At 44.9% G+C, this 16,983-nt stretch overlaps 1 protein-coding gene across 1 annotated transcript in view; it reads left to right on the forward strand.

Annotated features, from left to right (window-relative positions):
• The window catches only part of fgfr3 (fibroblast growth factor receptor 3), a 238,107-nt gene that overhangs the window by 24,095 nt on the left and 197,029 nt on the right, over positions 1–16,983 (forward strand). The window contains 1 exon segment of the mRNA XM_090221491.1: positions 9,925–10,153. Coding sequence (XP_090077617.1) covers positions 10,006–10,153 — 148 coding nt within the window. The 5' untranslated portion in view covers positions 9,925–10,005.

Here is a 16,983-nt window from a genome sequence, read left to right on the forward strand (position 1 = left end):
CAGGATAGAACAGCGGTGTCTGGTTATACGCTGTACCGGCAGGATAGAACAGCGGTGTCTGGTTATACGCTGTACCGGCAGGATAGAACAGCGGTGTCTGGTTATACGATGTACCGGCAGGATAGAACAGCGGTGTCTGGTTATACGATGTACCGGCAGGATAGAACAGCGGTGTCTGGTTATACGCTGTACCGGCAGGATAGAACAGCGGTGTCTGGTTATACGCTGTACCGGCAGGATAGAACAGCGGTGTCTGGTTATACGATGTACCGGCAGGGTAGAACAGCGGTGTCTGGTTATACGATGTACCGGCAGGATAGAACAGCGGTGTCTGGTTATACGATGTACCGGCAGGATAGAACAGCGGTGTCTGGTTATACGATGTACCGGCAGGATAGAACAGCGGTGTCTGGTTATACGCTGTACCGGCAGGATAGAACAGCGGTGTCTGGTTATACGCTGTACCGGCAGGATAGAACAGCGGTGTCTGGTTATACGATGTACCGGCAGGATAGAACAGCGGTGTCTGGTTATACGCTGTACCGGCAGGATAGAACAGCGGTGTCTGGTTATACGCTGTACCGGCAGGATAGAACAGCGGTGTCTGGTTATACGATGTACCGGCAGGATAGAACAGCGGTGTCTGGTTATACGATGTACCGGCAGGATAGAACAGCGGTGTCTGGTTATACGCTGTACCGGCAGGATAGAACAGCGGTGTCTGGTTATACGCTGTACCGGCAGGATAGAACAGCGGTGTCTGGTTATACGATGTACCGGCAGGATAGAACAGCGGTGTCTGGTTATACGATGTACCGGCAGGATAGAACAGCGGTGTCTGGTTATACGCTGTACCGGCAGGATAGAACAGCGGTGTCTGGTTATACGCTGTACCGGCAGGATAGAACAGCGGTGTCTGGTTATACGCTGTACCGGCAGGATAGAACAGCGGTGTCTGGTTATACGATGTACCGGCAGGATAGAACAGCGGTGTCTGGTTATACGCTGTACCGGCAGGATAGAACAGCGGTGTCTGGTTATACGCTGTACCGGCAGGATAGAACAGCGGTGTCTGGTTATACGCTGTACCGGCAGGATAGAACAGCGGTGTCTGGTTATACGCTGTACCGGCAGGATAGAACAGCGGTGTCTGGTTATACGCTGTACCGGCAGGATAGAACAGCGGTGTCTGGTTATACGATGTACCGGCAGGATAGAACAGCGGTGTCTGGTTATACGATGTACCGGCAGGATAGAACAGCGGTGTCTGGTTATACGATGTACCGGCAGGATAGAACAGCGGTGTCTGGTTATACGATGTACCGGGAGGATAGAACAGCGGTGTCTGGTTATACGCTGTACCGGCAGGATAGAACAGCGGTGTCTGGTTATACGATGTACCGGGAGGATAGAACAGCGGTGGCTGGTTATACGCTGTACCGGCAGGATAGAACAGCGGTGTCTGGTTATACGCTGTACCGGCAGGATAGAACAGCGGTGTCTGGTTATACGCTGTACCGGCAGGATAGAACAGCGGTGTCTGGTTATACGCTGTACCGGCAGGATAGAACAGCGGTGTCTGGTTATACGATGTACCGGCAGGATAGAACAGCGGTGTCTGGTTATACGCTGTACCGGCAGGATAGAACAGCGGTGTCTGGTTATACGCTGTACCGGCAGGATAGAACAGCGGTGTCTGGTTATACGATGTACCGGCAGGATAGAACAGCGGTGTCTGGTTATACGCTGTACCGGTAGGATAGAACAGCGGTGTCTGGTTATACGCTGTACCGGTAGGATAGAACAGCGGTGTCTGGTTATACGCTGTACCGGCAGGATAGAACAGCGGTGTCTGGTTATACGCTGTACCGGCAGGATAGAACAGCGGTGTCTGGTTATACGCTGTACCGGCAGGATAGAACAGCGGTGTCTGGTTATACGCTGTACCGGCAGGATAGAACAGCGGTGTCTGGTTATACGATGTACCGGCAGGATAGAACAGCGGTGTCTGGTTATACGCTGTACCGGCAGGATAGAACAGCGGTGTCTGGCTATACGCTGTACCGGCAGGATAGAACAGCGGTGTCTGGTTATACGATGTACCGGCAGGATAGAACAGCGGTGTCTGGTTATACGCTGTACCGGCAGGATAGAACAGCGGTGTCTGGTTATACGCTGTACCGGCAGGATAGAACAGCGGTGTCTGGTTATACGCTGTACCGGCAGGATAGAACAGCGGTGTCTGGTTATACGCTGTACCGGCAGGATAGAACAGCGGTGTCTGGTTATACGCTGTACCGGCAGGATAGAACAGCGGTGTCTGGTTATACGCTGTACCGGCAGGATAGAACAGCGGTGTCTGGTTATACGCTGTACCGGCAGGATAGAACAGCGGTGTCTGGTTATACGCTGTACCGGCAGGATAGAACAGCGGTGTCTGGTTATACGATGTACCGGCAGGATAGAACAGCGGTGTCTGGTTATACGATGTACCGGCAGGATAGAACAGCGGCGTCTGGTTATACGATGTACCGGCAGGATAGAACAGCGGTGTCTGGTTATACGATGTACCGGCAGGATAGAACAGCGGTGTCTGGTTATACGATGTACCGGCAGGATAGAACAGCGGTGTCTGGTTATACGATGTACCGGCAGGATAGAACAGCGGTGTCTGGTTATACGATGTACCGGCAGGGTAGAACAGCGGTGTCTGGTTATACGATGTACCGGCAGGATAGAACAGCGGTGTCTGGTTATACGATGTACCGGCAGGATAGAACAGCGGTGTCTGGTTATACGATGTACCGGCAGGATAGAACAGCGGTGTCTGGTTATACGCTGTACCGGCAGGATAGAACAGCGGTGTCTGGTTATACGATGTACCGGCAGGATAGAACAGCGGTGTCTGGTTATACGCTGTACCGGCAGGATAGAACAGCGGTGTCTGGTTATACGATGTACCGGCAGGATAGAACAGCGGTGTCTGGTTATACGCTGTACCGGCAGGATAGAACAGCGGTGTCTGGTTATACGATGTACCGGCAGGATAGAACAGCGGTGTCTGGTTATACGATGTACCGGCAGGATAGAACAGCGGTGTCTGGTTATACGATGTACCGGCAGGATAGAACAGCGGTGTCTGGTTATACGCTGTACCGGCAGGATAGAACAGCGGTGTCTGGTTATACGATGTACCGGCAGGATAGAACAGCGGTGTGTGGTTATACGATGTACCGGCAGGATAGAACAGCGGTGTCTGGTTATACGATGTACCGGCAGGATAGAACAGCGGCGTCTGGTTATACGCTGTACCGGCAGGATAGAACAGCGGTGTCTGGTTATACGCTGTACCGGCAGGATAGAACAGCGGCGTCTGGTAAAACAAGGGGCAGCGGACTATGTATATTTGTAAATAACAGCTGGTGCACGATATCTAAGGAAGTCTCAAACTATTGCTAGCCTGAGGTAGAGTATCTCATGATAAGCTGTAGACCACACTACCTACCGAGAGAGTTTTCATCTGTATTCTTTGTAGCTGTTTACATACCACCACAGTCAGAGATTGGCATTAAGACAGCATTGAATGAGCTGTATTCCGCCATAAGCAAACAAGAAACCGCTCACCCAGAGGCGGCGCTCCGAGTAGCTGTGGACTTTAATGCAGGGAAACTTAAATCAGTTTGACCAAATTTCTATCAGCATGTTAAATGTGCAACCAGAGGAAAAAGCACTCTGGACCACCTAGACTCCACACACAGAGACGCATACAAAGCTCTCCCTCGCCCTCCATTTGGCAAATCTGACCATAATTCTATCCTCCTGATTCCTGCTTACAAGCAACAACTAAAAGCACCAGTGACGAGATAAATAAAAGTGGTCAGAGGAAGCAGATGCTAAGCTACAGGACTGTTTTGCTAGCACAGTCTGGAATATGTTCTGGGATTCCTCCAATGGCATTGAGGAGTACATCACATCTGTCATTGGCTTCATCAATAAGTGCATCGATGACGTCGTCCCCACAGTGACCATACGTGCATACCTCAACCAGAAGCCATGGATTACAGGCAGCATCCGCACTGAGCTAAAGGAGTGGCTTTCAAGGAGTGGTACTCTAACCCGGAAGCTTATAAGAAATCCTGCTTTGCACTCTGATGAATCATAAACAGGCAAAGAGTCAATACAGGACTAAGATCGAATCGTACTACACCGGCTCTGACGCTCGTCGGATGTGGCAGAGCTTGCAAACCATTACAGACTAGAAAGGAAGCAAAGCCGAGAGCTCCCCAGTGACACGAGCCTACCAGGCAAGCTAAACTACTTCTATGCTCGCTTCCAGGCAAATACTCTGATACATTCATGAGAGCACCAGCTGTTCCGGAAGACTGTGGGATCACGCTCTCTGTAGCCAATGTGAGTAAGACCTTTAAAGGGATCAACTTTCACAAGGCCGCAGGGCCAGACGGATTACAAGGACATGTACTGCGAGCATGCACTGACCAACTCCACCCTCTGCAACTGGATCCTGGACTTCCTGACGGCCCGCCCCCAGGTGGTAAGGGTAGGTAACAGCACATCTGCCACGCTAATCTGCAACACAGGGGCCCCTCAGAGGTGCGTGCTCAGTCCCCTCCTGTACTCCCTGTTAACTCATGACTGCACGGCCAGGTGCCAGGACAACAACCTCTCTCAACGTGATCAAGTCAAAGGAGTGTGGATTACTGGAAAAAGAGGACCGAGCCACGCCCCCATTCTCATCGACAGGGCTGTAGTGGAGCTGGTTGAGAGCTTCAAGTTCCTTGGTGTCCACATCACCAACAGACTACTATGGTCCAAGCACGCCAAGACTGTCATGAAGAGGGCGCGACAAAACCTAATCCCCCTCAGGAGACTGAAAAGATTTAGCATGGGTCCTCAGATCCTCAAAAGGTTCTACAGCTGCACCATCGAGAGCATCCTGACTGGTTACATCACTGCCTAGTATGGCAACTGCTCGGCCTCCGACCGCAGGGCCCTACAGAGGGTAGTGCGTACGGCCCAGTGCATCATTGGGGCCAAGCTTTCTGACATCCAGACCCCAGCCATCCTAGTCATAGACTGTTCTCTCTGCTACCACATGGCTAGCAGTACTGGAGCGCCAAGTCTAGGTCTAAGAGGCTTCTAAACAGCTTCTACCCCCAAGCCATAAAACTCCTGCATATATATTTTTTAACTGCATTGTTGGTTAGGGGCTCGTATATAAGCATTTCACTGTAAGCGCATGTGATTAATACAATTTCATTTAATTTGATTTGAGATAGCTGACAGACAGACAGACAGACAGACAGACAGACAGACAGACAGACAGACAGACAGACAGACAGACAGACAGACAGACAGACAGACCAAAGGCGTGTATAGAGCCAACTACATAGACTGAAGTCAGGCCACGTCAGTTCCGTAAGGGCCGAGCTTCAGCTTTATTTTACAGAGCCGACTAAACAAACCTACTATTACTTATCAAGTCTCTAGTTGTCTGGTAACCTGACCTCATGTGCATTGACTGAATGTGCTGTCAGTGTTGGATGTGGGTGTACCTGGGGATGGCAGGGATTCAGGTAGACAGCTCTTGCTTGACTCTCTGGTTGGGTCAGCGCAATTGGGTCGGCAATGTTCAGTGGGGGCCCGATTCTGACTTAGAAAATTACACCTGTTTTCCAGACTTACCTTGAAGGTGTGTAACAGGCTTTGCAGGCGTGGTTCCCTTGCGCACACTGAATAAATATAATTCAACTGCTGAAAACCTTCCTCTTTGCTGGCCAACATAATTTCTTGTGGAGTTTTCATTCAATGGAGTTTTCAGTACATTTTATCTTAAGCCATCCCTTTAAATACCGTGCACCTTTAATTATAATTTTGTGGACAGAATCACTGGAAAACATGGAGAGAACAGGGTCAGAAAATAGGGATCAATGAAATAAACATATCTATGCATCTTTGTCTCCGTTTCAGCACCAACTGGTAGATTTAAAAATACTCTGATCTTGGAGATTATTGAGGCACATTTTGAGGTTAGGAAAGTCTTGATGAATCAGTGGTTTGATTCATCCTGAAAGTTGTCATGTTCAAGTGCAATCCATGAAATATTGGAAGGTGGAAGAAAGTGTACAACAGGGGTTGAACAATAGTCCTATTAACCCTAAAACTCACTAATCATGGAACTGCATGACAGCAGTCCAGTCGTTGTGAACCGTACACCAGGCAGGTTTATCCTGCTACGTCTGAGTTCCAGGTTGATATAATTTTCAGTTTGCTTCCAGGTGGCGGGTTTCGCATTAGACTCCAGGGAGCACAAGGAAAAATTATCTAAAACAATTGCTATGTGCACATTCCCCTCCTCCAAACAGATTACTAATTTATCCAGCTCTTACCAATAGCTTCATTACTATGGTGTATCTGTAGACACCTCCACCACACCGTCATTAAAAAATCTGAAGACGTGAATAACAGCTGAATAACAGGTGAATTACAGATGTATAGCAGATGAATAGGAGGTGTATAACAGGTGAATAGCAGGTGAATAGCAGGTGTATAGCAGCTGTATAGCAGGTGAATAGCAGGTGAATAGCAGGTGTATATCAGGTGAAGAGCAGGTGAATAGCAGGTGAATAATAGGTGTATAGCATGTGTATATCAGGTGAATAGCAGGTGAATAGCAGGTGAATAGCAGGTGAATAACAGGTGTATAACAGGTGTATAGTAGGTGAATAACAGGTGAATAACAGGTGAATAACAGGTGAATAACAGGTGAATAGCAGGTGAAAAAACAGGTGTATAGCAGGTGAATAGCAGGTGAATAACAGGTGTATAACAGGTGTATAGTAGGTGAATAACAGGTGTATAACAGGTGTATAACAGGTGTATAACAGGTGTATGGCAGGTGAATAACAGGTGTATAACAGGTGTATAGTAGGTGAATAACAGGTGTATAACAGGTGTATAACAGTTGTATAGCAGGTGAATAACAGGTGTATAACAGGTGTATAATAGGTGAATAACAGGTGTATAGTAGGTGAATAACATGTGTATAACAGGTGTATAACAGGTGTATAACAGGTGTATAACAGGTGAATAACAGGTGTATAGCAGGTGAATAACATGTGTATAGTAGGTGAATAACAGGTGTATAGTAGGTGAATAACAGGTGAATAACAGGTGTATAACAGGTGTATAACAGGTGTATAGTAGGTGAATAACAGGTGAATAACAGGTGTATAACAGGTGTATAACAGGTGTATAGCAGGTGAATAACAGGTGTATAGTAGGTGAATAACAGGTGTATAACAGGTGTATAACAGGTGTATAACAGGTGTATAACAGGTGTATAACATGTGAATAACAGGTGTATAGTAGGCGAATAACAGGTGTATAACAGGTGTATAACAGGTGTATAACAGGTGTATAACAGGTGAATAACAGGTGTATAGCAGGTGAATAACAGGTGAATAACATGTGAATAGCAGGTGAATAACAGGTGTATAACAGGTGTATAACAGGTGAATAACAGGTGTATAGCAGGTGTATAACAGGTGAATAACAGGTGTATAACAGGTGTATAACAGGTGAATAACAGGTGTATAGCAGGTGTATAACAGGTGAATAACAGGTGTATAACAGGTGTATAACAGGTGAATAACAGGTGTATAGCAGGTGAATAACATGTGTATAGTAGGTGAATAACAGGTGTATAGTAGGTGAATAACAGGTGAATAACAGGTGTATAACAGGTGTATAACAGGTGTATAACAGGTGTATAGTAGGTGAATAACAGGTGAATAACAGGTGTATAACAGGTGTATAGCAGGTGAATAACAGGTGTATAGTAGGTGAATAACAGGTGTATAACAGGTGTATAACAGGTGTATAACAGGTGTATAACATGTGAATAACAGGTGTATAGTAGGCGAATAACAGGTGTATAACAGGTGTATAACAGGTGTATAACAGGTGTATAACAGGTGAATAACAGGTGTATAGCAGGTGAATAACAGGTGAATAACATGTGAATAGCAGGTGAATAACAGGTGTATAACAGGTGTATAACAGGTGAATAACAGGTGTATAGCAGGTGTATAACAGGTGAATAACAGGTGTATAGCAGGTGAATAGCACTTTATTCTTTGTAGGTCAAGAGAACAGTTCATAAAAAGGGAATTACGTTCCTTAACTAGTGTTGGAAATGGGACTTGGGTGACAAACAAAAGATGATAATACGAAAACCTACAAAAAGACGTCTCAAACCCCACATGAAAAAATACTATAGTTTACCACAGAATACTATATTACACACTGGAGTATACACTACTAAAGTCTGGGGTCACTTAGAAACATCCTTGTTTTTGAAAGAAAAGCAAATTAAAATAACATCAAATTGATCAGAAGTACAGTGTAGACATTGTTAATGTTGTGAATGACTATTGTAGCTGGAAGTGGCAGATTTTTTATGGAATATCTACATAGGTGTACAGAGGTCCATTATCAGCAACCATCACTCCTGTGTTCCAATGGCACGTTGTGTTAGCTAGCCACACCTCTCCTAAACAGGTGTTCTACTCTGCTAGCCAACACCTCTCCTAAACAGGTGTTCTACTCTGCTAGCCAACACCTCTCCTAAACAGGTGTTCTACTCTGCTAGCCAACACCTCTCCTAAACAGGTGTTCTACTCTGATAGCCAGCACCTCTCCTAAACAGGTGTTCTACTCTGCTAGCCAGCACCTCTCCTAAACAGGTGTTCTACTCCGCTAGCCAGCACCTCACCTAAACAGGTGTTCTACTCTGCTAGCCAACACCTCTCCTAAACAGGTGTTCTACTCTGATAGCCAGCACCTCTCCTAAACAGGTGTTCTACTCTGCTAGCCAGCACCTCTCCTGAACAGGTGTTCTACTCCGCTAGCCAGCACCTCACCTAAACAGGTGTTCTACTCCGCTAGCCAGCACCTCACCTAAACAGGTGTTCTACTCTGATAGCCAGCACCTCACCTAAACAGGTGTTCTACTCTGATAGCCAGCACCTCTCCTAAACAGGTGTTCTACTCCGCTAGCCAGCACCTCACCTAAACAGGTGTTCTACTCTGCTAGCCAACACCTCTCCTAAACAGGTGTTCTACTCTGATAGCCAACACCTCTCCTAAACAGGTGTTCTACTCCGCTAGCCAGCACCTCACCTAAACAGGTGTTCTACTCCGCTAGCCAGCACCTCACCTAAACAGGTGTTCTACTCTGCTAGCCAACACCTCTCCTAAACAGGTGTTCTACTCTGCTAGCCAGCACCTCTCCTAAACAGGTGTTCTACTCTGCTAGCCAGCACCTCTCCTAAACAGGTGTTCTACTCTGCTAGCCAGCACCTCTCCTAAACAGGTGTTCTACTCCGCTAGCCAGCACCTCACCTAAACAGGTGTTCTACTCCGCTAGCCAGCACCTCTCCTAAACAGGTGTTCTACTCTGCTAGCCAACACCTCTCCTAAACAGGTGTGAGTTTCTTTTGCCTCCAGACTTACCTACCTACTACATAACAGTTAACTAACCCTGTTTTAAAGATTGGTATTCTTTGTATTGTATTGTACTGTACTGACTCACTGACTGAGTGACTGTCTGCCTGTATGTCTGACTGAGTGACTGAGTGACTGACTGCCTGTATGTCTGACTGACTGACTAAGTGACTGTCTGCCTGTATGTCTGACTGAGTGACTGAGTCTGACTGCCTGAATTACTAACTGAATGACTGAGTGACTGACACTGACAGCAAATAATGTGTTTTAGGAAAATTAGGGATTGTGACTGACTGACTGTCTGTATGTCTGGCTGACTGACTGTTTGACTGGCTGTCTGTATGTCTGACTGAGTAACTAACTGACTGACTGTCTGTCTGTTGTGTCTCTGTGTTTCAGGACAGTGAGAGGTATATCTGGGGTTGTTTCTATGGTGACGGAGGCAGTGATTCTGTTGGATACCCATGATGCACCGGTACGATGCCTGAGTCGGAGACAGGTCTAGTAGCTCAGCACATCACTGTGGAGACCAGAGGAATAGTTGCTATGTGGTGTTCTCTCTGGCTGTCCCTCCTCCTATACCCTCTCTCCGTCTCTACAGCCAGATTACCCACAGTTCTGCCAACAGGTAAATACACTCCTCTCTCACTCTCTTTCTCTCTCTCTCTCTCTCTCTCTCTCTCTCTCTCTCTCTCTCTGCATGACGTAATAATGTACGTATTGCCAAAGCTTATTTTGGATATTTACAATATTAACGGGACAACAGTAACAACAATAACCAAGTGTCAAAATAACCATACAATCAATGGACAATCACAATAAGCATAGAGGACATGTTGAGCATAGAGGACATCCCTATAGAGGACTCTTGATTGGTCTGCCAGACACTGCCAGGTTTCCCTTCTCAATGGCAAGGCTGTGCTCACTGAGCCTGTACGTTGTCAAGGTTTTTCTACAGGTTTCGAACAGTAACCATGGTCAAATACTTTGCCAAGGTGTACGGTGAATTTAGGGCCAGATAGCACTGCATTTTGCTTGTGCTTGTGTTTCCCAATAGGTAATGTAGTTTAGTTTTGACTGTTGTTGTAACTTGTTTTCTGATTGATTGGATGTTCTGGTCCTGAGGCTTCAGTGCGTTAGTAGAACAGGTTTGTGAACTCAGCCCCAGGACCAGCTGGATGAGGAAACTATTTTCTTTGCTCAGCTCTTGGCATTGCAGGGCTTGGTAATGATATGAGAGGGGGTCACTGTATTTTAGATGATTCCAAAGCTTAATTGCTCTCTTTGGAGTTTGTATTATTAGTGGATATTGGCCTAATTCAGCCCTGCATTCATCGTTTGTAGTTTTCCTCTGGACATGTAGGAGAATCTTACAGAACTCTGCATGCAGGGTTTGTAGTTTTCCTCTGGACATGTAGGAGAATCTTACAGAACTCTGCATGCAGGGTTTGTAGTTTTCCTCTGGACGTGTGGGAGAATCTTACAGAACTCTGCATGCATTGTTTGTAGTTTTCCTCTGGACATGTAGGAGAATCTTACAGAACTCTCCATGCAGGATTTCAATGGGGTGTTTATCTCATTGGGTAAAATCTTGTTTTGCAAGTGGTTCCCACACCTCGCTGCCATAAAGGGCATTTTTATAGCTATTTCAATTTGAATTAGTTTGTTAATGGTGTAGAATGCCCTGCGTTTTTTCTCTCTCAGTTCATTAACTTCCTCATTTAGGTGTCCAGTAGAGCTTATATTTAAACCTCAGGAACTGTAGTGTGTACAGTACTCCATATATTTAAACCTCAGGAACTGTAGTGTGTACAGTACTCCATATATTTAAACCTAAGTAATTGTAGTGTGTGCAGTACTCTATATATTTTGTACCAATTGAGAACTTTGGTCTAATTCCCTGAGATCTGGATCTTCTCTGAAAATGCATTATTTTAGTATTTTTGGGGCTTACTGCCAGGGCCCAGGTCTGGCAGTACTGCTCTAGCAGGTCCAGGCTCTGCTGTAGGCCATGTGCTGTGGGTGTTTACTGCCAGGGCCCAGGTCTGGCAGTACTGCTCTAGCAGGTCCAGGCTCTGCTGTAGACCATGTGCTGTGGGTGACAGCAGGCATAGGTCATCTGCCAAAAGAAGGCATATAACTTCTGAATTGTGGAGACTAACACCAGGGGCTGAGGATTTTTCTAGAATTGTAGCAAATTTGTTGACATAAATATTGAAGAGTTCAGGGCTCAGATTGCAACCCTGATGAAGGCCCCGCCCCTGGTTAAAGAATTCTGTTATTTTCTTGCCAATTTTAATGCTGCATGTATTGCCAGTATACATTGATTTAATGATGACATATGTTTTACCCCCTACACCACTTTCAATAACTTTATAGAACAGTCCTGTATGCCAAATAGAATCAAATGCTTTTTGAAAGTCGATAAAGCAAGTGTATATTTTGGAATTATTTTGGTGGACATGTTTATCTATCAGGGTGTGCAGGGTGTAAATATGATCAGTTGTGTGATGTTTTGGTATAAATCCAATTAGACTTTTACTCAAGACATTGTGCTTATTAAGGAAGTTTAGAACTCTTACATTTATAATACTACAGAAAACCTTCCCCAGGTTACTGTTCACACAAATGCCTCTGGAATTGTTAGGGTCAAATTTGTCTCATTCCTTAAAGGTTGGGGTTATGAGTCCTTGATGACAGGTAAATAACCTTCACTTAGGATCAAATTAAACAGTTTTAATATAGCCAATTGAAATTTTCAGCATCCCATTTAGGATGCCATCAGGTCCGCATGCTTTTTAAAATTTGAGTCTGAAGTTTCTTATAGAGCTCCTGGTCAGTAATAGTTTAGTTTCTTATAGAGCTCCTGGTCAGTAATAGTTTAGTTTCTTATAGAGCTCCTGGTCAGTAATAGTTTAGTTTCTTATAGAGCTCCTGGTCAGTAATAGTTTAGTTTCTTATAGAGCTCCTGGTCAGTAATAGTTTAGTTTCTTATAGAGCTCCTGGTCAGTAATAGTTTAGTTTCTTATAGAGCTCCTGGTCAGTAATAGTTTAGTTTCTTATAGAGCTCCTGGTCAGTAATAGTTTAGTTTCTTATAGAGCTCCTGGTCAGTAATAGTTTAGTTTCTTATAGAGCTCCTGGTCAGTAATAGTTTAGTTTCTTATAGAGCTCCTGGTCAGTAATAGTTTAGTTTCTTCTAGAGCTCCTGGTCAGTAATAGTTTAGTTTCTTATAGAGCTCCTGGTCAGTAATAGTTTAGTGTCTTATAGAGCTCCTGGTCAGTAAAAGTTTAGTTTCTTATAGAGCTCCTGGTCAGTAATAGTTTAGTTTCTTCTAGAGCTCCTGGTCAGTAATAGTTTAGTTTCTTACAGAGCTCCTGGTCAGTAATAGTTTAGTTTCTTATAGAGCTCCTGGTCAGTAATAGTTTAGTTTCTTATAGAGCTCCTGGTCAGTAATAGTTTAGTTTCTTATAGAGCTCCTGGTCAGTAATAGTTTAGTTTCTTATAGAGCTCCTGGTCAGTAATAGTTTAGTTTCTTATAGAGCTCCTGGTCAGTAATAGTTTAGTTTCTTATAGAGCTCCTGGTCAGTAATAGTTTAGTGTCTTATAGAGCTCCTGGTCAGTAATAGTTTAGTTTCTTATAGAGCTCCTGGTCAGTAATAGTTTAGTTTCTTACAGAGCTCCTGGTCAGTAATAGTTTAGTTTCTTATAGATCTCCTGGTCAGTAATAGTTTAGTTTCTTACAGAGCTCCTGGTCAGCAATAGTTTAGTTTCTTATAGAGCTCCTGGTCAGTAATAGTTTAGTTTCTTATAGAGCTCCTGGTCAGTAATAGTTTAGTTTCTTATAGAGCTCCTGGTCAGTAATAGTTTAGTTTCTTATAGAGCTCCTGGTCAGTAATAGTTTAGTTTCTTATGGAGCTCCTGGTCAGTAATAGTTTAGTTTCTTATAGAGCTCCTGGTCAGTAATAGTTTAGTTTCTTATAGGTCAGTATCCTGGTCAGTAATTTTGGAGTCCAATTTATTTTCATTGTCCTTTATAGCTTTTTCTAATCCATTCAACTACTCATGAATTTGCCATTATTCTGTGTTTGCACCAATTTGAACGGTGTTGTAGAGTGTTGTAAATGGGTTGTCAATGTGTCACCATTTTGTATAGCTAATTCCTCTAGTTGTCACACCCTGACCATAGTTTGCTTTGTATGTTTCTATGTTTTGTTTGGTCAGGGTGTGATCTGAGTGGGCATTCTATGTTACATGTCTAGTTTGTCTAGTTCTATGTTTGGCCTGATATGGTTCTCAATCAGAGGCAGGTGTTAGTCATTGTCTCTGATTGGGAACCATATTTAGGTAGCCTGTTTGGTGTTGGGTTTTGTGGGTGATTGTTCCTGTCTCTGTGTTTGCACCAGATAGGACTGTTTAGGTTTTTTTGCACATTTATTGTTTTGTTAGTTATTTCACGTCTAGTTCCTTTATTAAAGAACATGAATAACCACCACGCTGCATTTTGGTCCGCCTCTCCTTCACCACAAGAAAACTGTTACACTAGTTCAGATTTTGTTTTGTTTTTTCCAATTTTGCCAGAAGTTGTTTGTGTTTATCGACTCCTCAATTAGTGTCAGCTGCTTGCTGTTGTACTGTGCTTTGTTGGTTCTGAGTGTTACATTTATAGTTTTAAAGTTTCACAGTAATGACGGAGTAATTCACCATTATTTGGGTTTGTGCTTTTGCTTTGACTGTGTTCTAAGTTTTGTCCTTATAATTTTACAATCTGCATCAAATTAGTTGTCATCCGTGATATTTATTTATGTTGTGTTGTGCTTCTTTTGCCGTTTGCCTGAATATATAGTTGATGTTTTGTACTGCCAGATTGATGCCTTCTTTACTGTGAGTGGATGTGGTATCCAGAAAGTTGTTGTGTTTGGATATTTTGGGTACAGGATGCTTTCTGGTATTTTTCTGTGCTGTTTTGGGCCCATCTGTAGGAATTTCTGATGTTGTCCAGCTGACTGGGCTGTGACTGTGTGGTTGTTTAATAAAAATCAACTAATTACTGGGAAGATTAAACTACCAACGGGACATTAAAAACTAACATCTTATGCTTCACGGAGAGGTCTGGCAGCTGAATGACGACAACATCAACATACAGCTGGCTGGTTATACGCTGTACCGGCAGGATAGAACAGTGGCGTCTGGTAAGACAAGGGGTGGCGGTCTATGTATTTTTGTGAACAACAGCTGGCGCACCACATCTAAGGAAGTCTCAAGCTATTGCTCGCCTGAGGTAGAGTATCTCATGATAAGCTGTAGACCACACTACCTACCGAGAGAGTTTTCATCTGTATTCTTTGTAGCTGTTTACATACCACCACAGTCAGAGGCTGGCACTAAGATAGCATTGAATGAGCTGTATTCCGCCATAAGCAAACAAGAAACCGCTCACCCAGAGGCGGCGCTCCGAGTAGCTGTGGACTTTAATGAAGGGAAACTTGAATCAGTTTGACCAAATTTCTATCAGCATGTTAAATGTGCAACCAGAGGAAAAAGCACTCTGGACCACCTAGACTCCACACACAGAGACGCATACAATGCTCTCCCTCACCCTCCATTTGTCAAATCTGACCATAATTCCATCCTCCTAGTTCCTGCTTACAAGCAAAAATAAAAGCAGGAAGCACCAGTGACGAGATAAATAAAAGTGGTCAGAGGAAGCAGATGCTAAGCTACAGGACTGTTTTGCTAGCACAGTCTGGAATATGTTCTGGGTTTCCTCCAATGGCATTGAGGAGTACATCACATCTGTCATTGGCTTCATCAATAAGTGCATCGATGACGTCGTCCCCACAGTGACTGTACGTACATACCCCAACCAGAAGCAATGGGTTACAGGTAGTATTCGCACTGAGCTAAATGCTAGAGCTGCCGCTTTCAAGGAGCGGGACTCTAACCCGGAAGCTTATAAGAAATCCTGCTATGCCGTCAGACGAACCGTCAAACAGGCAAAGCACCAATACAGGACTAAGATCAAGTCGTACTACACCGGCTCTGACGCTCGTCGGATGTGTTAGGGCCTGCAAACCATTACAGACTACAAAGGGAAGCACAGCCGCGAGCTGCCCAGTGACATGAGACTACCAGATGAGCTAAACTACTTCTATGCTCGCTTCGAGGCAAATAACAAACATGCATGAGAGCACCAGCTGTATCGGAAGACTGTGTGATCACGCTCTGCGCAGCCGATGTGAGTAAAACCTTTAGACAGGTCAACATTCACAAGGCCGCAGGGCCAGAAGGATTACCAGGACGTGTACTACGAGCATGCGCTGACCAATTAGCAAGTGTCTTCACTGACATTTTCAACCTCTCCCTGTCCGAGTCTGTAATACCAACATGTTTCAAGCAGACCACCATAGTCCCTGTGCCCAAGATCACTAAGGTAACCTGCCTAAATGACTACCGACCCGTAGCACTCAGGTATGTAGCCATGAAGTGCTTTGAAAGGCTGGTCATGGCTCACATCAACACCATTATCCCAGAAACCCTAGACCCACTCCAATTTGCACACCGCCCCAACAGATCCATAGATGATGCAATCTCTATTGCACTCCACACTGCCTTTTCCCACCTGGACAAAAGGAACACCTATGTGAGAATGCTGTTCATTGACTAGAGCTCAGCTTTCAACACCATACTGCCCTCAAAGCTCATCAATAAGCTAAGGACCCTGGTCTAAACACCTCTCGCTGCAACTGGATCCTGGACTTCCTGACGGGCCACCCAGGTGGTAAGGGTAGGTAACAACACATCCGCCACGCTAATTTGCAACACAGAGGCCTCTCAGGGGTGCGTTCTCATTCCCCTCCTGTACTCCCTGTTAACCCATGACTGCACAGCCAGGCACGACTCCAACACCATCATTAAATTTGCCGATGACACAACAGTGGTAGGCCTGATCACCGACAACAACGAGACGGAGGTCAGAGGTCAGAGAGGAGGAGGTCAGAGACCTGACCGGGTGGTACCAGAATAACAACCTATCCCTCAACGTGATCAAGACAAAGGAGATGATTGTGGACTACAGGAAAAAGAGGACAGAGCACGCCCCCATTCTCATCAACGTGGCTGCAGTGGAGCAGGTTGAGAGCTTCAAGTTCCTTGGTGTCCACATCACCAACAAACTAACATGGTCCAAGCTAGAGGTCGACCGATTAATCGTAATGCCCGATTTAAATAGGGCCGATTTCAAGTTTTCATAACAATCGGTAATCGGAATATTTGGACACCGATCATGGCTGATTACATTGTACTCCACGAGGAGACTGCGTGGCAGGCTGACTACCTGTTATGCGAGTGCAGCAAGTAGCCAAGGTAAGGTGCTAGCTAGCTAGCATTAAACTTATCTTATAAAAAACGATAAATCTTAACATAATCACTAGTTAACTACACATGGTTGATGATATTA

Source organism: Oncorhynchus mykiss, chromosome 25 (genome assembly GCF_057628025.1).
Source record: "Oncorhynchus mykiss isolate SJ-2025 chromosome 25, ASM5762802v1, whole genome shotgun sequence".
NCBI classification, from domain to species: domain Eukaryota; kingdom Metazoa; phylum Chordata; class Actinopteri; order Salmoniformes; family Salmonidae; genus Oncorhynchus; species Oncorhynchus mykiss.